This window comes from Cherax quadricarinatus, chromosome 32, assembly GCF_038502225.1.
Source record: "Cherax quadricarinatus isolate ZL_2023a chromosome 32, ASM3850222v1, whole genome shotgun sequence".
Lineage (NCBI taxonomy): Eukaryota > Metazoa > Arthropoda > Malacostraca > Decapoda > Parastacidae > Cherax > Cherax quadricarinatus.
The window spans coordinates 18,563,440-18,590,653 of record NC_091323.1 but is presented as its reverse complement, the minus strand read 5'-3'; the positions used below and the strand labels follow the sequence as shown (position 1 = coordinate 18,590,653).

At 40.9% G+C, this 27,214-nt stretch overlaps 1 protein-coding gene across 6 annotated transcripts in view; it reads right to left on the bottom strand.

Moving 5' to 3' along the window:
* The window catches only part of GLS (glutaminase), a 132,889-nt gene that overhangs the window by 64,268 nt on the left and 41,407 nt on the right, over positions 1–27,214 (bottom strand). For 5 of the 6 annotated variants that reach the window (XM_070090493.1, XM_070090497.1, XM_070090499.1 and 2 more), the window contains 3 exons: positions 5,709–5,738; positions 3,144–3,240; positions 891–1,024 (listed from right to left, as the gene is read on the bottom strand). In XM_070090493.1, coding sequence (XP_069946594.1) covers positions 891–1,024; positions 3,144–3,240; positions 5,709–5,738 — 261 coding nt within the window. The remainder of the gene's footprint in view (positions 1–890; positions 1,025–3,143; positions 3,241–5,708; positions 5,739–27,214) is intronic. The other variant, XM_070090498.1, reaches the window with a different exon arrangement.

The window sequence follows — 27,214 nt, the reverse complement described above, 5'->3', positions numbered from 1 at the left end:
TGAAGAAAATCTTATCTTAAGCATGTTGATGACCCATTCAATGTTATTAGGATAAAATAACAGGTAATGAGAGCATCAGCGTGTTGAAGAGAATATTGTAAAGGATGTCTACTGGTTCTTTGATAAGCAGAGCAGTCAATCAAGAGACTCTTGACTGTGGGTATGACCTGGGTTGTCCTCACGTTAATTAATGAGTCACAATACCATGACTGGAGCAATTAACGTATAACCAACATTTTGGTGAGGCTTTAGTCTTAGCGTGAGAGAAATATCACCTATTCGTGTTTTCCTATTTTAAGTTTCTCTGCATAATATACAATGTGTAATTTACGTTATAAAATAGTTAAGTACAAAGAAAGCCACTAACATGCCTGAGCATTTTGACCCAGACTAATAATACTAATGCTTACACTACTTAAAACTAGACATAGCATATTAACATAATGTGAACACATTCAATGTTTTAATGGTTGTGAGGATTACAGATATTAAGAATAAGATTATATTGTTTTCCAATATAGTTAGCATCTGCTGTATCCTTCTCTTGTGCATTCCTCTCACCATCATCAAGCTAAAAACAGCTCTTAAGGCCCATTCGTATAATTTAAGTCCTCATAATTACCTATCTATAATAATTTATTTGTTGTGGAAGCACAGCTACGCTCGCTGCGTCCCGCGGTGTCCAGGGTGTTTCGGTGTTGTAGCCTATCCATTTAATAACAAACAGTATTTCATTGTAATTAAGACAAGTGTGTAGCCGTAATGCAGAGCAGTGATGTATTATCAAGTCTCTCTCTTTAATATACTCAGTTTTCAAAAATATATATCTCTTTTCCGATTATTGTATTACAATATATCTTAATATGACACTAATTTATTCTCTGTCTCACCTCATGAAGGTGTCATAGCTGATATTGAGAGCATGATGATCTGAAGCTGCAATCTTATCCTGGAACTTCTTTAGGTTTTCTCTCATCTCTTTCAGGCGAGGATCAGAGTGCCGCATCCCGGTTGCCGTCAGCCCCTACGACAGGAGAAAACAGGACTTACAGAAGGATGGATCGATGGAGAAAAATAACACGATGGGGGAGCGCTAAACCCGTAGGGATTATACAGCGCCTGTGAGGGGGGGGGAGATGGAAGGCATTCAGGCTCAATGCAGGGAACTGAAGCACAGAACCAATTCTCTAGATCAAGAGCCCCTCACCAGCGTCAAGGAACTTCCCTTGAGGGTACGAGTGTCTAACAAAAAAACAAACACATTTCAGTATAGTAAGAATCTCAAAATATGTCATAAAAATCACAAACAGTAAGGGGATCTTTAACTTTATTTTTTCTTGCAGTAAAACTATTAGCTATAAGGCGGGAATAAACAGTGACATACCCAGACTTTATTAAGATTATAGTGTTACTTTAGACTTACTCTCTGCCTACTAACATTTACCATTGTTGTGGTGTGCGCAGAGTTTATTACAATTTATTTAATGGTCATCACACACCAACTGGCATGCCCTCTCGACCAAGAGAATTGGCAATTCAGAATGGGGCAGGTTATTTAGGGGCCCCACTGCTCTATTAATTGTCCTGTTCAGTCAACCAATAGCGTAAGGTTGCTGCACCAGCCGTGTTGTGTTTGACCACCTGGCTGTTGCTTAGATGCTCACTCCAGCTGGTCTGGTATTATCCTACTAGGATACAGGACAAGTGTGTCCTGACGCGGGTCTTAGTCATATGATAACTCAACGTTGAAGCTTTTGGTCATCTGACCGAGGCTTTCAGCTGGCTTCCCGGTCCCACCCAACCATAGTTCTTTTGTCTACTTTGATGTGTAAAACCTGCTGTTGTGAGTCTCTTTGCTCTCTGGCTTATTGTTATACTGTTGATTTAACTCTAAATACTGTACACGTCTTTGTGAAGGAATACACGGGTCAAGAAAAACTGCCGCCACCCTCCTCGATGTTTGCCTTTGCCTTTGTCTGATTATTCCTTGAATGGAGACTAGGAAATTGCTACCTGGGTTCGTGATAGTTTGTAAAAGTAATTTTAGATATTAATTAATGTCAATGCATTGCACAGCCCTAAACAGGGCTATGCAGGAAGCTAACTCTTTTCAAAGGCTTGCCCTACCTTAGGTCTACCCCACTCTCTTTCAAATGTATCAATAACTGATGAAAGTTAAGACACTTGTGCAACATCTGGTTATCTTTATTGTAGACGTTTCGCCAACCAGTGGCTTTATCAATACAGATTCTTGGACATAAATAGAAAACAGAAGAACTATATACAAAAGATGAGGTAATCAGTCCCTCAGCCTTGGAGGTGGTGTTTACAGCACCGTGGTTGTAGAGATTCTGAAATCTCTACAACCACGGTGTTGTAAACACCACCTCCAAGGCTGAGGGACTGATTACCTCATCTTTTGTATATAGTTCTTCTGTTTTCTATTTATGTCCAAGAATCTGTATTGATAAAGCCACTGGTTGGCGAAACGTCTACAATAAAGATAACCAGATGTTGCACAAGTGTCTTAACTTTCATCTTGTTGGTATTGTATACCTGTCTTGCACATCAATAACTGAGTAAAAATTTAGGGCATATTTACTACTAAGTCTCAATCTCACTTCCTTTAATTTTAATAATATATCTAAATCATATATTTATCTTATTTAAATATTCTTTTATTTTTCAAGCACATCATGCTGCATTAGCAGCAACGTGACGTGCATGACAGTCACTTGTGCGGTTCTGATGCAAAACGGCAGTTTTATCGTAGTGTTGTGGGAAGTATATTGTTCGGAGTCTGCTGCTGCTGTCTTGGACCTATGAGGCTGACTGAATTGTTTTATTTGGTTGTGGAAGCAGTTTTGTTGAACTGACGAAGACAAGACTAATGATGGCACAACTTGTGTTGAATAAATAGGTGCAACTCTCAATATAAATGAGATTTATTTGTCTTTTGGCAGATTTCTGGTCAAGTTACTAAGAGGAGAGAGTCATAAAACGCAGGTACTAAGTTCGGAAAACTTATAACCCAAACCAAATATATGTTTTCAAAAGTGGGAAAAAATCTCAGTTTGCAAATAAATGATAATCAGGACAAAGGTTATAATGGAACCGTTTAAGAAAATACCCAACTCACTCACCAGGAGAAACCTACTGATGTCGATGGTATTTTTCTCCTTGTCCCCAAACATCTCGAAGAGTCGGTTCTCCACATGGACCAGATGTTGACGCACCAAGCTGTTGGTGACAATGATAGCAGGTTACCATCCAAATGCCTAGTAGCAATGATAGTAGTAGTATTGTAGTCAGTGCAAAGACGTAAACCTGTAGGGGTTATACATCGCCTGGGGAATGTGAAGCAATAAGGTTCGATCGAAGTGTGAAGGGAAGGTTCAACTCCTTGAATCAAGAGAGTACATGAAGATACATGTGCAGTAGGTTATCTTTATTGCCGAGACGTTTCGCCTGCTCAGCAGGCTTCTTCAGTCAACCTCAACTTAAGTATCAAAAGGTTAGTTTAAATATTATAAGTGTATTTTTATTTTAAACTAATTGCATTTTATTTGCATGTCAATCCAGAAAAAGAGAAGCATGAAAAATGATTGCAAAGCAGAGCCAAACTTTTTTCTTTCATTTTATTCATAGGTAAATATTTTAGAGCTAATGCACAAATGGACGTTCATTTCAGTCTGTCAATTGCGATTTTTTTTATTAAGATCTAATAAGCGGTTTTCCTTAAGAATGATACTTAAAAACTGTTGCAAATATTTCACTTTATGGACGTTTGTGTAAATATTTGAGTCTTATTACTGTGCTCCAGCTCATGGGCTTACTTCTTTCAGTGAATTAACATCATTACATTGCAGTACTGATTTTGTATTCAACGTGAGGAGTTACACTTTGCTAATTCAACTTGTTCCACTGTTTCTCAGTTAAAAAACATGCTTCATCACGCCTCTATGGCTCATTTGGTAATGTCTTCCACCTGTGTCCCTACATCCTACACTCCATTATATGTCTGTCCTCGCCTACCCTATGCATATACCCTGAAGAATTTTTTGTTAATGTTTCCTCTTACATTAAGCTTATTCGGTGAAGTGAAATATAGCTTTTTGCAGTCTTTCCTCGTTGCTATTTCTCTATAGTTCCAGTATTTGTGGCAGCCCTTCCCCGTAATGAACGTTAGTATTAAAGCTTTAAGAGTACTGGTGTCTGGAGTGTTTACCTGGCTGACGTAACACTAAGATAACACCTTCCCCGGTTATGTACTTTGATGTTTATTTTTGGTTAGATTAGGTTGATTTGTATTAATTTAATCTGTAGGAAAATGCCATGTCGTTGGAACAATGGTAGTAGTGTTTAACGAAGAAGCTGATGACGATATTTAACATGTGCAAAGTGCACGCGCTATAGCGCGTGCATTTTGCACATGTTAAATACTGTCATCAGCTTCTTCGTTAAACACTACTACCATTGTTCCAACGACATGGCATTTTCCTACAGATTAAATTAATAATGCATTTAGAAAACTATAGTTTTCTTCACGAGGATGGTTTCAATATGTCATCATCTTCATAACCGCTGTGCAGAACGTTACAAGTTGACGGGTGCTACTTATTTCCGGTACTTCTTAAGTCCAACCGTCGTACGACTGATTGTCTCTCACGTACTGGACTTGCTTACACACGTCGGCTTTCAGTGTACGAGTGTTAGTTACTTACCGGTAGCTAAAGGCACATGTCGTTAGATACTTGGCCTGTTTTGTTTGTGTATGTGCGTGCTAACGAAATTTTCTGATTAAGGCATTACATACATTGTGTAATGCCATTTTGGTATCACGATGATAATTACTACTGTGGTACTTTTGCTACCACTGTTCCCTGGAGTGTGACGTGTCATGCCCAGGCTGAACATGTACCTGTGCGGGTCTAGGCAGTTTACTTTCAAATTTATGGTTAATAACATTGTTGGCGGAAGGGTAACTTTAATTCCTTGCATTAAAAATCCTTCATTACCAGCATCAAGGCACCGCACACTGAAGGAACTTGCTAATACACATATATGTGACCCATCCTGAGACTTGACAAAATTACCTCACTTCCATTTGACATTGGTCACAACCATTATTTGATGTGGGTTGAGTCATAATATTTCTCAGACTAGGCAAGAATAAATACGTAAGGATATAAGACGTATGAGCCCACATGGAGACAAACACGGTGAATATGTTGGTCTGTATATTTCAATCTCTAACTGTAGATTCTCTTCAGATCAGACTATTAGATACGTCCATTGTTTTGTTTTATTCACATGACACTAGAACCGTTTATGGATACTTACATCGCATGGCATGTGGTCTGGATTATAAAGATGATAATACGTTTCATTATTCTGGCTCGGCAAGAGTGAAAAAATAAGAAGGCAAGTATATAAACGACAGTTTCGTAAGTGCAGAAGCTCATGCGAACATTTCCACGAGTTACCACAAAAAATGGCGGTGTATTGTCTGTCTTGTTATCAAAGTGCATTGAGTTTGTTACTGCCAAGTGAGTCAAGCTTTCTCAAGATTTTCCTAACCTAAACCAGGAGGCAAGTGTGCATGCTCCACTTACATCCAAGACTTCAATATATACAGCCAAATCACCGAGTGCACATAGTTTAGGAAAGCTTTGCTTGGAACAAGGAAGAGGAAAGGATTAGCTCACCTTTCCCTCCCTGCCATGCCACGCTCCCGCCTGTACAAGGTAAAAACACTTCATCAGGTGAATCCCATATGGTAATGGGTGTGATGTGGTTGTAACACTGGTTACTAAAACAATATAAAGAAAAAGAAAAAAGATTCTTCAATGACTTGACTCTATTTGGCTACTGAATATTCAGATCATAGAAACAAAATTTCTGCTGCCTCATTAGGCTAGTCTTTATCAAACCCGGATTGCAACATTAGCGAGAACAAAAGTAAATATCCAGAATGAGATGTGTGTGTTAGAGGTATACCTGTCATTACCAACTCTTCCATTCAACAGTGACATTTATCGCTGATTAAGTGGACCACTGAGATTCGATTAGTTTTTGTAGGTGTCTTATCCAAATATTTCCTGATATACAATTAAAAATTACATCCATGGGGCTAACAGTCTGAAATACAATGTTTACATTTTCATTACAAATTAATACAAATTAAGAAAACTTCAGGTTCATGGGGTGATGAGAGCACAACATGTAAATTAATAATCACTGATATCCAAACAAGCTGAACCCAAGGAACGTTCTGACAGGTCAGATTGACCAATGTAAGAGACACTTTGGTGGGAATGTTCCTGGAAAGAGTAAGTCATGCCCTGAAGCAATGACGTGTTATTGTTCACCTCGTTCATTGCAAAAGTCCCATAGAAGTCAGTTGTATAGGGTCGGGATTCTGGCTTAAGTTCTCGAAGGCGTCACATGCTAGGCTCACAATCGAATGTACCTAGATTCGAAATAGAGGGTAAAAAGCCTGTGCGAGTAGGCCGTGTAGGGCAAGTTTGAAGTTGTATGTCTGAAGGGTTACGGGGGGTCAACACCCTCGCAGCTTTCTCCATGACCAAGCCTCCCGGTGGATCAGGGCCTGATCAACCAAGCTGTCACTGCTTGTCGCACGCAATCCAACGTACCTGCTCGGCTGGTTAGGTACCGACTTTAGGAATCAAGGGCTGTCAGTAGGGCTACGTCTGTAGGACTACGTTTGTAGGACTAGGTCTGTAGGAGTACGTTTGCATGGCTAGATCTGTAGGACTAGAAACACGTTTGCAGGGCTAGGACTAGGAGCATGTCTGCAGGGCTAGGAGTAGGAGGATGCCTGCAGGGCTAGGAGTAGGAGGATGCCTGCAGGGCTAGGACTAGGAGCAGGTTTGCAGGGTCAGGACTTGGAGTACGTCTGCAGGGCTAGGCCTATAGGACAAGGAGCACGTCTGCAGGGCAAGGCCTATAGGACTAGGAACACGTCTGCCGGACAAGACCTATAAGACTAGGAGCACGTCTGCAGGACAAGGCCAACAGGACTAAGAGCACGTCTGCAGGGCAAGGCCTATAGGACTAGGAGCACGTTTGCAGGGATTAGGCCTAGGAGCACGTCTGCAGGGCTAGGATCAGGATCACGTCTGCAGGGCTAGGACTAGGATCATGTCCGCAGGGCTAGGACTATAAGGCTAGGACTGAAGGATTAGGACTGGAAGCTCGGTCTTGCAGGTGCACAAGCAGCACACACATCCACGGTAACCTCTCAGGTCACCGCACCAGGCGGTGGAGGGGAGCGGAACTCAGAGACTCGCGTTTCCTGATCCAGTGGCACGAGTCGCTCGAGTCCTGACCGAGGCGCAGAGGAAGGGTACTGTGAGGGAGGGATGATGGAGGAGGATGGATGGACGGGGGGGCGGGGGGTTGCTAGTGGGAGATGAGCTTCAGCTCTTGTGCCCTTCCATGCATACTATAGCTTAACGATTTTTTTCATATAGTACAAGTCAATAATCCTACCTTACAGATTTTCTCTAACACGTTTTTTTTAAACTTTATCTCTCATAAAACAAGGGCGATATTATTATAATCATAACTGGGCGCTAAACCCGCATGGGTCATTCAGAGAAGGGAGATAAAGAGAAAGAAAATATATAAATAAAGAGAGAGCGAGGGCAGGAGATAGAAAGTGTGGAATGAGAATTAGGAGAATATGCAAAAACAGCAGAGAGGATAAAGAAGGGAATAGGAGAAAGATGGGAATAGGAGGAGACTAGGATAAAGGATTAAGAATAAAGCATTTGGTAGGTGGGGAAGAAGTGGGAGGGTAAGAAAGAACGGGAAGAAGCTTAACACAATTGAAGAGAAAAATGAGATATAAATGTAGGAGAAAGGATGGAGATAGAAATTGGGAAAATAATGAATGAGAAGGAATATTCGGAGGAAGAGGTGCAGGAGAAATAAGAGGGGAAACAAACAATGAATGTAGAAGGGGGAAGGTTAAGGTGGTAGTACTATTTCTGGTATTAGGACGACGTCACTACATTCTGGGTGGGTTAGTGATGCTAGATAAAGTGAGCGTACCCTTGAAACACATCACTTGCAGCATTGGCACTGACCCCATCTCCACAAACACATTAGGTGTCCTAGTCAAACACTTCCCGAAACTCTCTAGGCATTATCACCAATGCACGTACACCCTCTCTCAGATCTCACCCATGCATCAGCACAAGTTATAACTTAGGTCCCCACGGCACTCATCACCTAACCGGACGAACTTTATGAGGAGTAATATGTCTTCTGTACAAGTTGTTGCTTGTATTAACTTGGTATGGTCATTTGATAACCTGCTTCGTGGAACTTTTTGGTCATTTGACCTAGGGTTTTCGTTGGCTTCCTGTTCCATCCAGTAAAATATTATATATCGCAACAATTATACTTTTCTCCATACCACTTAAAAGCAAACGAACATTCTTTCATGCCCCTTAATATAGTGCAAGGAGAGTATTTATATTGTTATGCAGTGAGGCGAGTGCCCAAGTGAGGTGATTCAGTGCTGGGAATGGGACGTATGACTAGGTGCATCCCGTGTTTGATTGAAGTTCTAGCTTGGCAGTGTGTCAAGGTTACTGCAGCAGCTGGCTCTAACACAATGTGCGCTTCAGCTTTCACTGCTGGAAGATGAGGCTACATCTGATTATAAATACTTTTTTTGGAGAATGCTATAATGGAAATAGTGACTCTGTTGTTCGGTAATGTTTTACAAGAATCTGATTATTGTCACTTGAAGTCAATAACGCTGTCAGTCTTTCTACATGTGTGCGTTACTAACCTTTCTTACATACATCAGCCGAACAATTGCTGTGGTGAATGCGTGACTGGCGAGCCTAAGATTACCTTTCAGTAACATCAACGAAGTCATTCATGACCCTACATAGAACATGTTAAACCCATCATAAAGTATGCAGCACCATTAGGGAGCCTACACCTGATCAAGTACATCAGGGAACTAAGAGAAATTGCAAAAGTCCGTAACGAGACTTCATCACACAGCCAACAGAAATGATCAAAGAGTAAAAAATAAAACAGCTGAACATGATGTTACCGTATTCACAACTATGTAACAAACCCGAGTACATCGCACAGACATAACGACAAAGGGGAGATGATGGCAAGGAAAAAAAGCGTGAAGGTGTTAATTTGATTAAGAGGAAATCCAACGATGGCATATATCAGTAGTATTTAATTAAGAAATCGCTAAGTATGCTTGAAAGGCGGGGACTTTCCGAGAGGAGCGCACCTAGAATGAGGGCACCAAGGCGTTGGAAATGAGGTCGGAAATGATCCTACGCGCTCCTTGATATACGAGACAGTTATACAAAAACATGATAGGAGTGTGACGTAAAGATTTTAAGACAGTTTAGCATGGTGGAGAGAAAGCTGTTCAAGAGGCGGGAAACATGAACATGGGAAGACAGATGAAAGTAAAAGATGAGGAGCCATATGGACGTCATGATTTATTTCTAAAGCCTTACAGTGATCAGAAAGTTGCATTATTTGAATTGTGAAATGGTGGTGGCAGGCTCCATACACAGTTTTAAAAATAGGCATGATAGGACCCACGAGGTAGAATGAACTCGTTCACGGTCAGAGGTATGGCCAGGAGCCGAGGCTCAACCTCTGCTATCACAAATAAGTTGAGTATAGAAAAACAAGCCACGTGTAATATATGTATTGGTGGTGAGAGCTCATCACATTATCTTTCTTGTTTCTTCCCTGTCAACATATTCAACTACAAAACGTCAGACATCATGCTTTCTTTGTTAAAACATTTTATTACTCTGTAAATATTAATAATCAACACACACTAAAGACATTTATCAAGTTTAAACGGGTATTGTTTCTACAGCAACGTGTTGTATTACTTTCATCCGGTGTTACTGCCGTTACCGAGTGTTGCAATACCTGGCAGTACAATACAGACTGATGAAGTACACATTACATTTCTTGTCTACATTATCCATATTCAGTGTCACTGGAGATGCTTTTGACCTCAACATGTTCACTACGGTTGTTAGCAACATCAACCAAGACCAACAGCCCATCACCCTAATCAAAGTGGCTTAAACTATCGGATGTTACTAAAAGTAAAATGAAAAAATAATTATTTGACTGTCTAGAACAGCGGTCCTTAATGGTGGGGGCTCGCGGCCTAGGAGGACGTAAGTAGTTTCCAGGGCGGGGAGAACCCAGAATGCCCTTAACATGTGCTTGTATCCTAATCTGGATTTTCAGGGTGGGGAGAGTCTCACCGCATAGTTCAAAATGCCTTAAATACTAACTACGTCAGTTGAAATGTGAAAGCCCAATGAAAATGACTGAATTTAAGTAAATAATTGCAGCCTTGTAGGCTCTTCATTTTTCACTTAATTTAATGCACATTAAAACAAGTTACAGCAACTATACACAACTCTAGCTAATTAACAGCATTACTGAAAAAATGTGAACGTTGAAGGGGACTAGCATTGTGCTCTCTGCCACCTGACCGGCATCTGCGACCTCAGCCGTCAAAAATCCTTCCCACTTTGTTGTGTATTTGTGATTTGCTCCTTAGAGCCTTTTGAATAATTAATAATAAATTTAAGAATGAAAACTATTTTCCTATTTAAATAAAAGACTTTTTTAAATGTTTACATTTAGAATTTTATATGAAGGAAGGAAGGAAGGAAGGAAGGAAGGAAGGGGTGGGGGTGTGGAGATGAGGACCAACTGCGATAAAGGTATCACATAACATAGGTTAAGAACCACTGATCTAGAACTATTATATCTGCTTCATGGATTCCTTTCTATTCACACTTCAAAATTTTGCGTTTATCGTCTTAACAATGTATTACTACATTTACTAGATTTGTGGTTTGTTATTATTTGTTAATTTTTAATGGACGACAGTCTAACCAAACTAAACCAAACCTAATATAAATAAAGCAAATCTAGACGTTTGCTTAAAACATTATGTTAGAAAACGACTTAGGCTTTCTGAGGACGAACTGCCAGACCACAACATGTTCACTACAAGTATAGTCACTGGTAGGCGGGATTCTGGGGAATCCCGCCTACCAGTGACTATGCCTTCGTCTGCTACACCTGACGTTACTGTACAAGCGCCAGGCTCCTTGCTTCTGCTTCAGAATCTCCACGACTACGGTGCTCTTTGCACCTACTCCAAGGTTGAGGGACTGATTACCTCATCTTCTGTATACAGTCCTACTGTCTTCAAGCTATGTCCTAGAATTTGTATTGATAAAGCCACTGGATGGCGAAAAGTCTACTTCCTCCATGTTCACTACAGCCATTAACCACAGTAATCATAATCACATTTTTCTACAGCTATTAACCACATTAATCATAACCACGTTCACTACAGTTATTAACCACATTAATCATAACCACGTTCACTACAATTAACCACATTAATCATAACCACGTTCACTACAGTTATTAACCACATTAATCATAACCACGTTCACTACAATTAACCACATTAATCATAACCACGTTCACTACAGTTATTAACCACATTAATCATAACCACGTTCACTACAATTAACCACATTAATCATAACCACGTTCATTACAGTTATTAACCACATTAATCATAACGACGTTCCCTACAGTTATTAACCACATTAACCATGACCACAACTCGTTCACAACAGCTGTTAGTCACACCATCACAACAAGTTCACAACGACCAAGGGAACAAGTTCCCTACAGGTATGGGTAACTATCACTAATACATTTATTTTTACAATTCTCCATAAACTCACTTTTTGCAGTTATATGATATGCTCCTTTTCAAGGGTCGGGGTGGTAGATCACAGTCAGACATACTGGACATTGTGGTAAGCACGGGATGGAACTCTTGATTGTGTCCTTCACAATAACATCTAAATTTGGCTTGAGACCTCACAATTCTGCTGCTGTAATATATCTCACAGTTACCAACTTTTTCCAAACGTCGTATTATAACAAGTTTTCCTTGAGAAATATCGTACTGGGGTGGTCATTAAAACAGCCACAGATATAATAACTGAGGTGAGAGAATATTACTTGTCACTTCCAAGTCATTCTCTCGGAAATTACAAAGACTGAGTGTAGGTAAAGCAGAGAATGGTTCTAATATATATATAGTGTGAGCACACACTAGATCTAGCGTGGCGTGGGCCCTGGCTTGCTTGGTAGCGCCTTGAAGGCGCGTGCTTGGCTTGCTGCCCGACCACTCAAAACTACATAATACCTCACACACTCTCCACGCCCACTAGCCGAAATTACTGAACCACTGAACCACCTAGTGAGTTCCACGTGGCACACATGAATGAATGGGTTTCCCTGCGCTACAAGATATCAGGTCACCTACTTAATTACGTAGTTGAATTAACACAATTCTGACGTCGCAGCTTATATTACAATTACCAAGGATGCTACTCCCAACAGCCAGATACCTGTTTACTGCTGGGTGAGCAGGTGCAGTGTGTTTAATAAGTCTTCATAATGACTAAAGCTGAGGTCAAGGGTGAAGGTACATCTCGGCCGCTTAAAAATTGAATCCGGGTGTGAACTGTTGCAATCTCCCTTTAAAGCATTAAAAAAATGTATCAAAGAAGAACGGTGGCTAGTGCCGGATTTACCTATAGGCTTGGAAGGCTGAAGCCTAGGGCCTCAAAATCTACGAGACCTCCGGCCAAGGTGTATAATATTTTTGACACTGTCATAGGCCTTTCTTACACATGCTGTCATAACGTACTGTAGTCTCTACACAACCTTTCAGTAATGTTCCTTGCACTCCATTTCAGAATAATACTGTCTCGACACTAGCATTGATTTCTGTATTGATTTTGTCCTTCCAGGAAAGCAGTGAGATAGATAAATTGAAAACACAACTATGCAAGTATCTGCAGAGCCGCAAAGGAAGAAGAGCTATCGGATAATTACAGATAGCACTACAGACCACTACCCTACCTTCCTCCTGACAAACATTAGTAAACCACCACTTGAATACAACAAAGTCTCATTTAGACTCCATGATGAGGCCTCAATAAGGAAGTTCACAGCTGACCTAGAGACTGTTGACTGGCCTACAGAATTCTCCAAGGCCAATGGTATTGATGACTGGACAGACATTTTTCTTAACAAATTACTTAGACTATACAACAAACATTGTCCTATAAAAACGAAACAGATCACAAACAAATGGCTTTGTTGCCCATGGCTAACCAGCACCATTCTGAAATCCATTGACAAGAAACACCAATATGAAAAGCAATATAGACAGGGCTTAATACAGAAAGATATTCTTAAACACTATTCATCAGTTCTCACCAAAGTAATAAAAAAAGCCAAACAACTATACTACTCCAGTAGATTCACAGACACTAGAGGAGATATAAAAAAGACCTGGAAAACACTCTCAGATTCTAGGGACCCACAAACTGAAAAAAAAGAATATTGTCCTAACTAAACCTAATGAAACACCACTACATCCCATTGACACAGCTAACAAGATAAACGACTTCTTCTCAACCATAGGATCTAATCTCGCCAATAAAATCCCACATACCAATGCCCATGCCGGGGACTACCTAGATGGGAATTTCCCAAATTCCTTCTATCTTGCACCAACTGAGCCCACGGAAGTCACCGAGATTATAAAGTCACTTAAAAATAACTCAGGGAATCTGTCTCATGTCCCACCATTACTGTACAAGCGAGCAGCCCATGTCCTTTCACATGCTATTTCATTACTTTTTAACAAGTCACTAGAAACTAGCACCTTCCCGAAACTACTCAAGATGGCAAGGGTTACACCAATACATAAAGGTGGTGATCCTACAGACTTAAACAACTATAGGCCAATATCAAACTTACCATTCCTATCCAAAATCTTTGAGAAACTCGTGCACAGGAGACTATATTCATTTATAACGACACAAAACATACTCAACCCCTGCCAATTTGGATTCAGGAAAAATAAAAGCACTAATGATGCAATCATAAAAATGCTAGATCTGCTTTACACAGCATTGGAAAATAAGGAGTATCCACTAGGAATTTTTATTGACCTAAGAAAAGCTTTTGACACAGTAGTCCACGACATCCTACTCCACAAACTTGACCATTACGGTATAAGAGGCCATGCACTTGCTTATTTCAAATCTTACCTTACTAATTCAAATTCAAAGTTTATTCTCTATAAGGATTACATTGCTGAGTTTACAGAAATTTGGTTATTGTGTGGTTTACATGTAGTAAAATAGTGATTACAGAGTGTACCACTAGAACGCTTAGCATGGCTAGGCATTTCGGTATCAGTATGTCACCATTAAAGACACAGCATCAACAACACGGCCAGTTGATACTGGAGTTCCGCAAGGAAGTGTCCTTGGTCCCCTGCTCTTCCTCATATACATCAATGATCTTCCAAACGTATCCCAACACCTGAAACCCATTCTCTTTGCTGACGACACGACTTATGTCATCTCTCACCCTAATCTTGCCACCCTCAACACCATTGTTAATGAGAAGCTGATCAAAATATCGACTTGGATGACAGCCACTAAACTTACGCTTAACACTGACAAAACCTACTATATTATGTTTGGTAGCAGAGCAGGAGATGCACAAATTAACATTAAGATCGACAACACTATTTACCAGACATAATGAGGGCAAATTCCTAGGCCTATAGCTTGACAACAACCTGAATTTCAGCACCCATATCCAACACATAACCAAAAAAGTATCCAAAACGGTTGGGATCCTCTCCAAGATACGATACTACGTGCCGCAAAATGCCCTTCTCACACAATACCACTCACTTATTTATCCATACCTCACCTATGCTATTTGTGCTTGGGGATCAACTGCAGCAACACACCTAAAGCCAATAATAACCCAACAAAAAGCTGCAGTAAGAATAATCACTAAATCCCATCCCTGGCAACCCCCCCCCCCCCACTTTTCATAGATCTAAACTTACTCCCTGTTCAGTACATCCACACTTACTACTGTGCGATCTACATCTACAGGACCTTAAACTCCAATATCAACCATGACCTAAAATGCTTTCTTGATAGTTGTGACTGAACCCACAGGCATAACACCAGACACAAACATCTCTACGACATTCCCCGTGTCCGACTAAACCTTTACAAAAATTCAATGTATGTCAAAGGCCCTAAAATCTGGAATACCCTACCTGAGAACTCTAGAACTGCAGACACATTCATCACCTTCAAAACTACCATTAGAAAACATCTTATCTCCCTGATGCACCCCGTCAACTAACTACACGAATACCACCTGGTGGTTCACGCTTACACTCACTCACCCATTTGACCATAAACAGAAATATTAATCTCAATCTTAAAATAATGAATCCTGTGATACTCCAATACTGAAACTATGTACTGTGCCAAAACAAAAGCATTCACATTGCTAAACTCACAATCTAGTATTTAGTCACTTAGCCATAATACCAACTTACCTCATAATTTGTAATATTTTAAAATTAAGAATTAAACTAAGTCTGCCCGAAATGCCTAGCCATGCTAGGTGTTCTAGTGGTACACTCTGTAATCATTATTTTACATGTAAACCACACAATAACCAAATTCTGTAAACTCAGCATTGTAATCCTTATAGAGAATAAACTTTGAATTGAATTGAATTGAATTGCGACCAGTGATGTTGCACAAATGTTTTCCTTTCTTGCTAATCTGGCAGCATCTAAGCAAGAAATTCAGCTATTGATGGCAGCATACCTGGAATATGTTGACCTGAAACTTACTAGTGAACTTTTGCACTTTCACTTGTATGTGAGACAAAGCCATAGGCCTGCAGAAGAGCACTCACTGATTCATACAGACCTTTATCAGATTATATATAAGGAAAAAATCAGATGGCCTTCCCTAATGTGGAAGCAATCTTGCGGCTATTTCTTAGCTTAATGGTCACTAACTGCTCGGGAGAGACGTCTTTTTCAAGCCTCAAAAGAATTAAAAATGTATTAAAGGCCACAATGTCTCAAGAGAGGTTGTCCGCACTGAGCATCCTGTGCACTGAAGGTGACAAACTTAGACAAACAAATTTTGATGAACTTTTGGCCAATTTTGCTATGAGGAAAGCTAAAAAGCTTTTTTTAATCTTAGTGTATTTGATGGCTGCAGTTTCTTAATTTCTTAATATGTATTTTAAAGAATATAACAGTAAACATTCAATTTCATTTTCCTAAAAAATCCTGCATATTCCACAGAATGTTTCCAAAGTTCAGTTATTGCAAAAGTTTTTCACTTAATTATATATTTTTTAATTAACAATAACATCTTATGCCGTTTAGAAGAGGAATTGTGAATTACGTAATTTTAAACACCTGTCATCATCTTCGGTTTCACTGAATTTTGTGAGGGTGGGGGGTTGGGAGGGGCCTCACAAGTGAAATAGCCTAGGGCATCTCTTCATCTAAATCCAGCATTGGCAGTGGCACGTGTACATATGTACACACACTTACGCTTCTGTGTACTTATTTGTACTCACCTATTTGTGGTTGCAGATGTCAAGTCTCGGGTCCTGGCCTGCGTCTTTTAGTGGTCAATACTAGGTTCACTTTCTCTTGGCTGTATGTGCTCTATCATACATCCTAAAGACGTATGTACATCCTGCCTCTACCACTTCGTTCTCCAGATCATTCCACATCCTGACTACTCTGAGACCGAAGAAATGCTTCTTGATATATCTGTGACTCGTGTCTTTAACTTCCAATTCTGCCCTCTAGTACCTGCTGCCTGCCTCTCGGACAGCCTGTCAGTGTCCACCTTATCAATTACTCAGTAGTTTGGTGTTTATTAACATGTCTCCCTTGGTCCCTTTGTCCTCTAATACCATCATGTTTTGTTTCTTCACTCTCTGAGTTCATACCTCTTATATCTGGGACCAGTCTCGTTGCAAACTGCGCTTTTTCCAGTTTTTTGACTAGTACTCACCTAATTGTGGTTGCAGGGGTCGGGTCATAGCTCGACCCCTGTGTGTGTGTGTGTACTCACCTATTTGTGGTTGCAGGGGTCGAGTCTTAGCTCCTGGCCCCGCCTCTTCACCGGTTGCTACTGGGTCCTCTCTCCCTGCTCCATGAGCTTTATCAAACCTCGTCTTAAAACTATGTATGGTTCCCTCCTCCACTACGTCACTTTCAGGCTATTCCACTGCCTGACAACTCTATGACTGAAGAAATACTTCCTAACATCCCTTTGACTCATCTGAGTCTTTAACTTCCAATTGTGACCTCTTGTTTCTGTGTCCCCTCCCTGGAACATCCTGTCTTTGTCCACCTTGTCTATTCCGCGCAGTATTTTATATGTCGTTATCATGTCTCCCCTGACCCTCCTGTCCTCCAGTGTCGTCAGGCCGATTTCCCTTAACCTTTCTTCATAGGATATTCCCCTTAGCTCTGGAACTAACCTTGTCGCAAACCTTTGCACTTTCTCTAATTTCTTGACGTGCTTGATCAAGTGCGGGTTCCAAACAGGTGCTGCATACTCCAGTATGGGCCTGACGTACATGGTGTACAGTGTGTGTGTGTGTGTGTGTGTGTGTGTGTGTGTGTGTGTGTGTGTGTGTGTGTGTGTGTGTGTGTGTGTGTGTGTGTGTGTGTGTGTGTGTGTGTGTCTGTGTGTGTCTGTGTGTGTGTGTGTGTGTTATTCTAGGTTACGAGGCTAGGTTGCCAGCTTCAATAGAAACAGAGCATGGAGCTTCCGATGGTTTAATCTTTGATGTCTCCCACGCTGCCAGATGTTAGCAGTCTCTTCACATAATTTCCTTTTTGTCGGTTAATTATACGTGAATGTAGGTTAAGTTAGGTTAGCCTAACATAACAAGTTTATTTTAGTCTCGGTTTAGATCATGCAAAAATTGTCGCGTTATAACGCGTGTGAAACGACAAGTCTTGTTGAGACGACGGGTTCTTGCGAGTACTGAGTTGCGCTCATGTGTGGGTAGATTTTCAACTTATGGCTCCGTCTCTTAACCTGGTCAACACTCATTTTCTGCCCAATGATATTACACCGATTTTAGGGAAAGTTTGTGGTACTGATTCCGAATATGTCATTGGTTTTGTTTGATTTGCTCTAGTTTTTTATGAACTTTGCATCCTATTGACAAACATAAAACATGTCAAAAATACATTGATCAGGCGGGGCTAACTTACAAATCGTACTGAAATTGCTTTTTAAATCGTGCAAAAGTCAGATCATGTAATACATACTATCTCTTCATTCTATCTAATAACAAATTAATATAGTAAGATACTTCAGATACCACTAATATTATACTGCATATGAAAACATTGTACGATTTTCTTCTTTGTTGGTCATTAGCATAGTTTTGTTGAGTGAGCAATTGGAAGAGATGCATATTGGTTACCATTGTACAATAAGACACATTTCAAGCTTCTGATGGAGTTGTCTGTAAACAGCTGCCAATTTCCTGGTCGATATTCAAGTCCCGTTCGAAGAAATCCAAGGATGTTATTGCAGTATACAAGTTCATCTTGGCTGAAGTAAGGAAGGAGTTCAACCTCTTTTGTCAGATGAGATGTTATTTTAACTTCTTGTTGTATACGGTTATTTTCTTTTAGTCTGGATGCTAAAAGTTCAGATGATTTCTTTGGCAGACTGAGGTCATGTATCAGCTCATTGAGTTCTTGGGAGAACTGCTGGAGTGTTGAAATTCTTACTTCATATTCACTTCTACTGCTGTCGCCTGTGTTACATCCTAAACCCTGAGTTTCTTCAACATCTGACAATGGAAGGTCAGGCAGTGTTGTAACACTGGTATGGGAACATCTTCACTGTGTGGCACAGGTCTCCTTGCTCACTCCAAATCAGCGTATTCCCACTTAACTTTCTTGTATCGATTGAAACCTTTCACATTTGCCATACAGAAATAACAATCGTTGCGGTGGTTTTTCAGCTCTCTCTACACCATATACAAACCTAATTTTAAACTTTTCCTTTGCCTATTTCATCACTGTCGTAAGCATTCTACACAGGTTCTGCAAATCATACGGGGAGCCCAAGACTTGTCTTGCTCTCCAAGTTCTACGACTCCTTTCGTTAAATGTTAAATTTAAAAATAAAATTTTAATCTTTATTAAAGTTATCTGTATATACAAATTGTCACTACATATACATATACACCCTATGTTCCCTGCTAATTGAAGGTAGGTATGCAATATCACAAACTAGAGCCAATTGAAATGCCTACTGCCATTTTCGAATTAAGCACCCCCAAAATATCTTAAATTCCTTCAAACTTTTGTTTACCAGTGAAACAATTGGCGTTCTTCTCGCGTTCTTTCAGTATTACTCTTAGATTGTATGGAATTTGCTTCCACTACATCAAACTCATTTTTTCAACCTCCGTATACCTCACCTAGGGTGTTTGCATTCATTAATTAAGCCTCGTCTTTATTTAAAATGTATCAACAACTCCTCCTAATCTTACACTTCCTAATTTCCAAACTACGAATTCTCTGCATTATATTCACACCACACATTGCCCTCAGATACGACATCTCCACTGCCTCCAGCCTTCTTGTTGGAACATTCACCACCCATGTTCTGCACCTATATAAGTGTGCTGTATGACTACACTCTCATACATTCTGCTCTTCACTTCCATGGACAAAGTTCTTTGTCTCCACAGACTCCTCAGTGCACCACTCACCTTTTTCCCCTTGTCACTTCTATGATTCACCTCATCTTTCACAGTCCACTCTCAGGGCTCAACATGGCCGACACGGCAGGTTGTGTAGCGGGCTAGCTGCGGGATTTTCAAGGATAGCTCCTGGTCAAAGAGGCTGACCAGGTCCCTACTTAACAGAACTCAGTGTGAATGCTTTGAGAAGATACAAGAGCAGCGAACGGACATCCCAGTGCATCGTTTCAGCGTAAATAGTTGAAGTGTTGTGCAGTTTCAGAGGATTTGGTGTTGTCGAGCCAGGACCAGTCAGCGCCTCCCCCCCCTCTCCGCTGGGGGGAGGGGGAGGGCGTGTGTAGTAAACAGTGACCCTCTCATAACGCCTCACCCCTGCCTGTCTCCCCCGCCTCACCCACCCAACTACCAGCACCACCCCATCTGTAGAGGGTACTTCTCCCCTAACCCACGATGTCAGCGATGGCACTGCAGGGAGTGCCGGGCTCACAGGAACTTCCACTACAGGGACAGCATCGTGGAGTTCGACCGCGAGGCAGCTGCCAGGTGTGCCATAGGCAGTGTGTACTCAGTTCCTCAAGCTTCAACATCCGTGCACACGAGGGCCTGGGATCTTCAATCAACTTGGCGTCCACCAGGACGCTGACATGTCCCTAGGGGAGCTCTCCATCGGGCTGTTAACGGAGTCACTGGCTTCTTGGACCTCTTGGGGAGGGTCGATGGTGCTCGTGCAAGCAGCAGATCCCAGGGCAACTTGCTGCTGTTTGCAATGGCTGTCTACCGAGGAGAGACAGGCACCTAGCAACATCTGTTGTTGGGGCAATGGATGAATTCCCTGCTATGTTTGTTAACTGCTCATTACTCTGTAATTTGTCTATGATTGTAATCATGTGATAACGTGTTTATCATTCATTACCTTTGAAACTTGTCATGATTGTGACCAGCTCTACCTGGAGCTCATTACCTTTGTAAATTCTCATGATTAATGTGTTTATGATTCATTACCTTTGCAATTATTCATGAGTGTGACCAGCTCTACCTGGAGCTCATTACCTTTGTAACTTGGTCATGATTATGACCAGATCTAGTTCATTACCATTGTAACTTGCTCAGCTATCAAAACTTTGGAGTCCAGTCCCTGGACCAATTATGTACCTCTGTAATATTTTGACTACCGCCCACAGGATGGGTATGGGGTGCATAATAAACATATTAAACTAAACTAACTTTCACAGTCCACTCCTAAATATCTGAATACATTCACCTCCTCCATACTATATCCCTCTAATCTGATATCCAATCTTTCATTACCTATTTTTTTGTTATCCTCATCACCTTACTCTTTCCTATATTTATTTTTAATTTTCTTCTTTTACATACCCTACCAAACTCGTCCACCCTCTGCAACTTCTCTTCAGAATCTCCCAAAAGCACAGTGTCATCAGCAAAGAGTAACTGTGACAACTCCCACTTTGTGTTAGATTCTTCATCTTTTAACCCCACACCTCTTGCCAACACCCGAGCATCCACTTCTCTTACAACACCATCTCTATAAATATATCGAACAACCATGGTGACATCACACTTCCTTGTCTAAGGCTTACTTTTACTTGGAAATAATCTTCCTCTCTCCTGCATACTCTAACCTGAGCCTCACGGGAGGGGGGGAGGAGAATGATAGCTTTAGGCTTTTCGTGTTGCAATCAACACATCATCAGGAGCTTGCAAAATTGCAGAAAAGAGGAGGATGTCCAAGCAAGTACGTTCCCAGAGGGCCGTCTTCAGTGAAGACGATCTAGTGAGTCCTAAAATGCCACGCCAGTGCGGAAGCCACTCATAAGATAAGATTTCGTTCGGATTTTTAACCCCGGAGGGTTAGCCACCCAGGATAACCCAAGAAAGTCAGTGCGTCATCGAGGACTGTCTAACTTATTTCCATTGGGGTCCTTAATCTTGTCCCCCAGGATGCGACCCACACCAGTCGACTAACACCCAGGTACCTATTTGCTGCTAGGTGAACAGGACAACAGGTGTAAGGAAACTTGTCGAAATGTTTCCACCCGCCGGGAATCGAACCCGGGCCCTCCGTGTGTGAAGCGGGAGCTTTAGCCACCAGGCCACCGGGCTCATGCATGTGTATGTATTGACTAGCATAAACGGGTGACTGAATGCGTGAGTTTAAGAAAAAATTTCCACCAGTTTCAGTAAAAGTGTCCGCGTTGATAGTATTATGGGTTTTTCCAGGGATCCAAGGTTCCACTCTCCGTGATTTCTACATAGGGTAAAATATGCATATTAACAAGAGTTATATCCAACGTTAAAAACTTTTGGCCCAGCCTGGCACCATTGTGACTGGCCATAAGTTATATAAAATTATATGTAAAGGTTCATAAAATATATGAAAATAGAATAAAACACTTCATCTCAAGAAGGAACAAAACAAGAAACAGTACAGAACGGTTTAAGAGAAGACTAGAGCACCTGACTTTACTGGTTTAAGAGAAGACTCTCGAGCGCCTGACTTTACTGGTTTAAGAGAAGACTCAATAGTGCCTGACTTTACTGGTTTAAGAGAAGACGCTAGAGCGCCTGTCTTTACTGGTTTAAGAGAAGACGCGAGAGCGCCTGACTTTAATGGTTTAAGAGAAGAGGTTAGAGTACCTGACTTTACTGGTTTAATTAAGAGGACGCTAGAGCACTTGAATACAGTAGCGTCGTAAGGGGGGACGGGGGGACCGCCCCTGGTGATACCATTTAGGGGGTGACACCATAGAGCCTCTAAAGGTGACACTAATGCCCAAAACAGTGCTGCAGGAACATGAGAGAAAAATCCTTCGTTTCTATAAAGCCTATTATATGATTACAGAGTACAAATAGGCCTATATAGGGAAAATCATTGATTTTGATAATGTGATAGATGATTTTGCAGGATTGAGGGCAAGGAAATGTAAGATCAGATTCACTGAGACGTTACCTGTACACAAGGTTATATTGGAGCTAGTGTTTCGCTGATATTGCAATATTTTTCTTTATTTTTCAAGTTTTCTTTTTTTTGCATTGTTGAAGATGACTAAATGTAGAATCTTTTGCCTGTACTCAAAGTGGTATTTGAGTTTATGTTTCCTCAATATTACTACGATTATTTATTTTATCATTAATAAAGTTGGGAAGTGTTCTCCTGTTCAGTTTATGGCTCTTAAACGTTCTCATTGCTAAACATTAGTAACTGGTCATGCAGTAGTGACGTAACTTGAGTTTACCCCCATCCCCCCGCCCTTGAATTTCATGGGGGTGACACCAAAGATGCCGCCCCGGGTGACACCAAAGATGCCGCCCCGGGTGACACCAAAGATGCCGCCCCGGGTGACACCAACCATAGCGACGCCTCTGCTGGAATGTAGTTATAGAAGCAGAGCTGAACTTAGTACCCGGCTGAAATGCAACCCAATGAAACATTTAAATATGTGAAGAACCTAGCATCCTCTCCCTAGGTATAACAAGGATGGATAATTATATCAGTTTGTGGAAAACTAAGAAATTTTGTAAACTCTGTGAGCCACACATTAATGTCATTTATTCTTTTAGCTCAAAATTTTGATTATATTTCAAATAAAAATTATCCCACACTACAATTTTTTTCAGAGAATGCTATTGAAAAGTAGGTAAAAAAAATATTTAACTTCAGACAATTTTTTTTTCTGCGATGTCTTCGTCTTAATTTTCATTTTCATGTCTGGACATCACACTAATGCAGAATAAATCGTTCATTTCTTTGTGAATTCTCGTTCACAGAATGGTTTGCTGTTGTTTTTAGAAATTTTAAAGTAATTAGTTTCTGTAAGGTCTTCCTGGTTGCCATTTTTGCGAAAATACGTTCCTGTTTTTGTATTCCATCCATCTCATCATTTTGTGTTTTTCTTCATTACTAAAAGTTTTATTTATATGAATGTAACTAGCGCTGTAGGCTTGAGCTTCTAAACAGCTACACTTTCTCTCTATACTAAAAACACAACTTTCCCATTTATACTTGTCAAAACATATGTACAGTGTTTGATGAATGTTCCACATTCAATAACCACATTTATTTTATTCAGTAAACTTATTTCTAACTTTAAATGCAGAAATGTTTGGATGCAGTTTTGTTCAAAACTGGTGCAATAAATGCACAAGTAAAAATCAGAAGTACTCTTCTACAAAACACACAGAAAAGACATGTACTTCTCAATACACTATCGTTGAGTTGAATAAGGGCAGTTTGGAAAATTGCATTTTTCTGAATGTAACTCATTATGTACATAACAGTAAATGATAACAAAGATAATTATTATTTATCAAAGTTACATAGACAAGTAGGAATTTGGGACACCTAGGTCGCAAAAATGTTACCCTTCGATACCTACAACTGTCATATCCACAAGTTGCTCTAGACCTATTAATTACAAATGAAATATGTATCACCAGGAATTCTGGTAAATATATAAATTTGTGGACTGTATATTAAAAGTAAAAAATTATTATATATACACATTTACATAACAGAAGGAGAATATCTTAAAATCACCCACCACTTTGACTGGAGATCAAGGAGTATCATACTCAGAAAACCTCACTAACTAAATTTATGAAAATACTGGCCAGAATTATAACACAAATCTAGATAGCTTATCTGAGGTTCCTGGAGTTGTCTTGTCCAGTCGCCTGATATCTCAAGTTATGCAGGAATACACATCCAACAATTTCGGCTCCTATTTGAGAGGTGTCAGCCCAATTTTACCTCTAGAGCACGAAAAATTCTTCATATTTCACCAACGTTTCTAATCCAAATCAAACAACAATGGCGAGTCTCGTCTGCGCAGGTGCAGGCTTCCCATTTTTTATGACAATTTTTATTAAATACAGTATGGCCATCTATTTACATATAACTACTGTATTTCTGGAAAATATATACAGTATTTTCCACAGGCAGGTTACATCGAGACATTCTCAGAAAAAAATTCAGGCTACCAATCAAATGCTGAAGGTCACAGTAAACTGGGAAACCCAAGGCATGTTAACGCTTCTTATCTACTCACTTACCCCCGCCACACTGACAAAAATTCCACGGCCATCATATCTGGTTTAAATATTGACTTTTAATTTTCGCTAGAAGCAAACGGGAAACCAGAAAACCTTTCCTCGAGGTGCATGTATCATACGGGCCGAAGTTTGCTGAACTCTTAGGAAAGCCTCACCCAGGAAACCTGGGCAAGTTGGTGATAGCCACATTGACAAATCAAGAGTATCTCGGTCTAGGGAATCACCGACCTGATCAATTTCTTGCTGGTCTGCTCGCGGGCTCGCACTCTCCACTCAAATCGAAAAAACTCGTATTCATCGTAAAAGTTTACCTTTTTATCCTTCTAAGTTTTGTTAGCTTCTATATTAATATTTCATTCGGAACTATTAAAAGCTTTCTTAAAGTACAGATAAATACAACTCGCCATTCCATATCTTTCTTAAAAAAATTATGTAACTGTTTACTTTAGCTTAAAGATGTTTATATATACTGTACGTATTTGCTAACTGAAAGCCGAATTGATTGCTAGTTAGCAGGTTTTTACTCCGTGTGTAGTTGCATGCACGGGTCCACGGGCATGTGATTGTTCTCGTGTTTGAGAACAGCCTACTTACTTGTAGCCTATTTTTTTCAGAGTGGTTGTCTAACCCATTATGAATTATTCATGCTGAATTATTCATGTAAAACCTCGACCAGTAGCAAATAAAGAGCCAACATATCTTATTTATAGATCTTGGCAACTTTGTAATAGGCTCTTGTCGCCATTAGTTGTTGCAAGGACAGATAAAGAGATAGCATTTTGGTCAGATTGAAATTTACGAAAAGTGGCTAACAAAAGACAATGACTATTTTTATATCGGTGTGTGTATATGCAATGACCTAGATGCAATGTTGGTGACATGCATTCTCAAGGCCAAGGGAGGATATATCAAACACTCAGGTGATGGTGATCCACAGGACAACACTCAGGTGATCCACAGGACAACACTCAGATGATCCACAGGATAATACTCAGGTGATCCACAGGAGAACACTTAGGTGATCCACAGGACAACACTCAGGTGATCCACAGGACAACACTCAGGTGATCCACAGGACAACACTCAGGTGATCCACAGGACAACACTCAGATGATCCACAGGATAATACTCAGGTGATCCACAGGAGAACACTTAGGTGATCCACAGGACAACACTCAGGTGATCCACAGGACAACACTCAGGTGATCCACATGACATCACTCGGGTGATCCACAGGACAACACTCAGGTGATCCACAAGACAACACTCAGGTGATCCACAGGACAACACTCAGGTGATCCACATGACATCACTCAGGTGATCCACAGGACACTACTCAGGTGATCCACAAGACAACACTCAGGTGATCCACATGACATCACTCAGGTGATCCACAGGACAACACTCAGGTGATCCACAAGACAACACTCAGGTGATCCACAGGACAACACTCAGGTGATCCACAAGACAACACTCAGGTGATCCACAGGACAACACTCAGGTGATCCACATGACACCACTCAGGTGATCCACAGGACATCACTCAGATGATCCACATGACACCACTCAGGTGATCCACAGGACATCACTCAGGTGATCCACATGACACCACTCAGGTGATCCACAGGACATCACTCAGGTGATCCACAGGACACCACTCAGGTGATCCACAGGACATCACTCAGGTGATCCACAGGACAACACTCAGGTGATCCACAGGACATCACTCAGGTGATCCACAGGACATCACTCAGGTGATCCACAGGACATCACTCAGGTGATCCACAGGACAACACTCAGGTGATCCACATGACACCACTCAGGTGATCCACAGGACAACACTCAGGTGATCCACAGGACAACACTCAGGTGATCCACAGGACAACACTCAGGTGATCCACAGGACATCACTCAGGTGATCCACAGGACAACACTCAGGTGATCCACAGGACATCACTCAGGTGATCCACAGGACATCACTCAGGTGATCCACAGGACACCACTCAGGTGATCCACAGGACAACACTCAGGTGATCCACAGGACATCACTCAGGTGATCCACAGGACAACACTCAGGTGATCCACAGGACATCACTCAGGTGATCCACAGGACATCACTCAGGTGATCCACAGGACATCACTCAGGTGATCCACAGGACAACACTCAGGTGATCCACATGACACCACTCAGGTGATCCACAGGACATCACTCAGGTGATCCACAGGACATCACTCAGGTGATCCACAGGACACTACTCAGGTGATCCACTGGACACCACCCACTGGATATACAGGACCATATGAACGAGATCTACAACACCTAAAGAAATACATACCCAGCATTAATGTCTATGTAGTGCCAGTATGAGTCAGTAGTGAG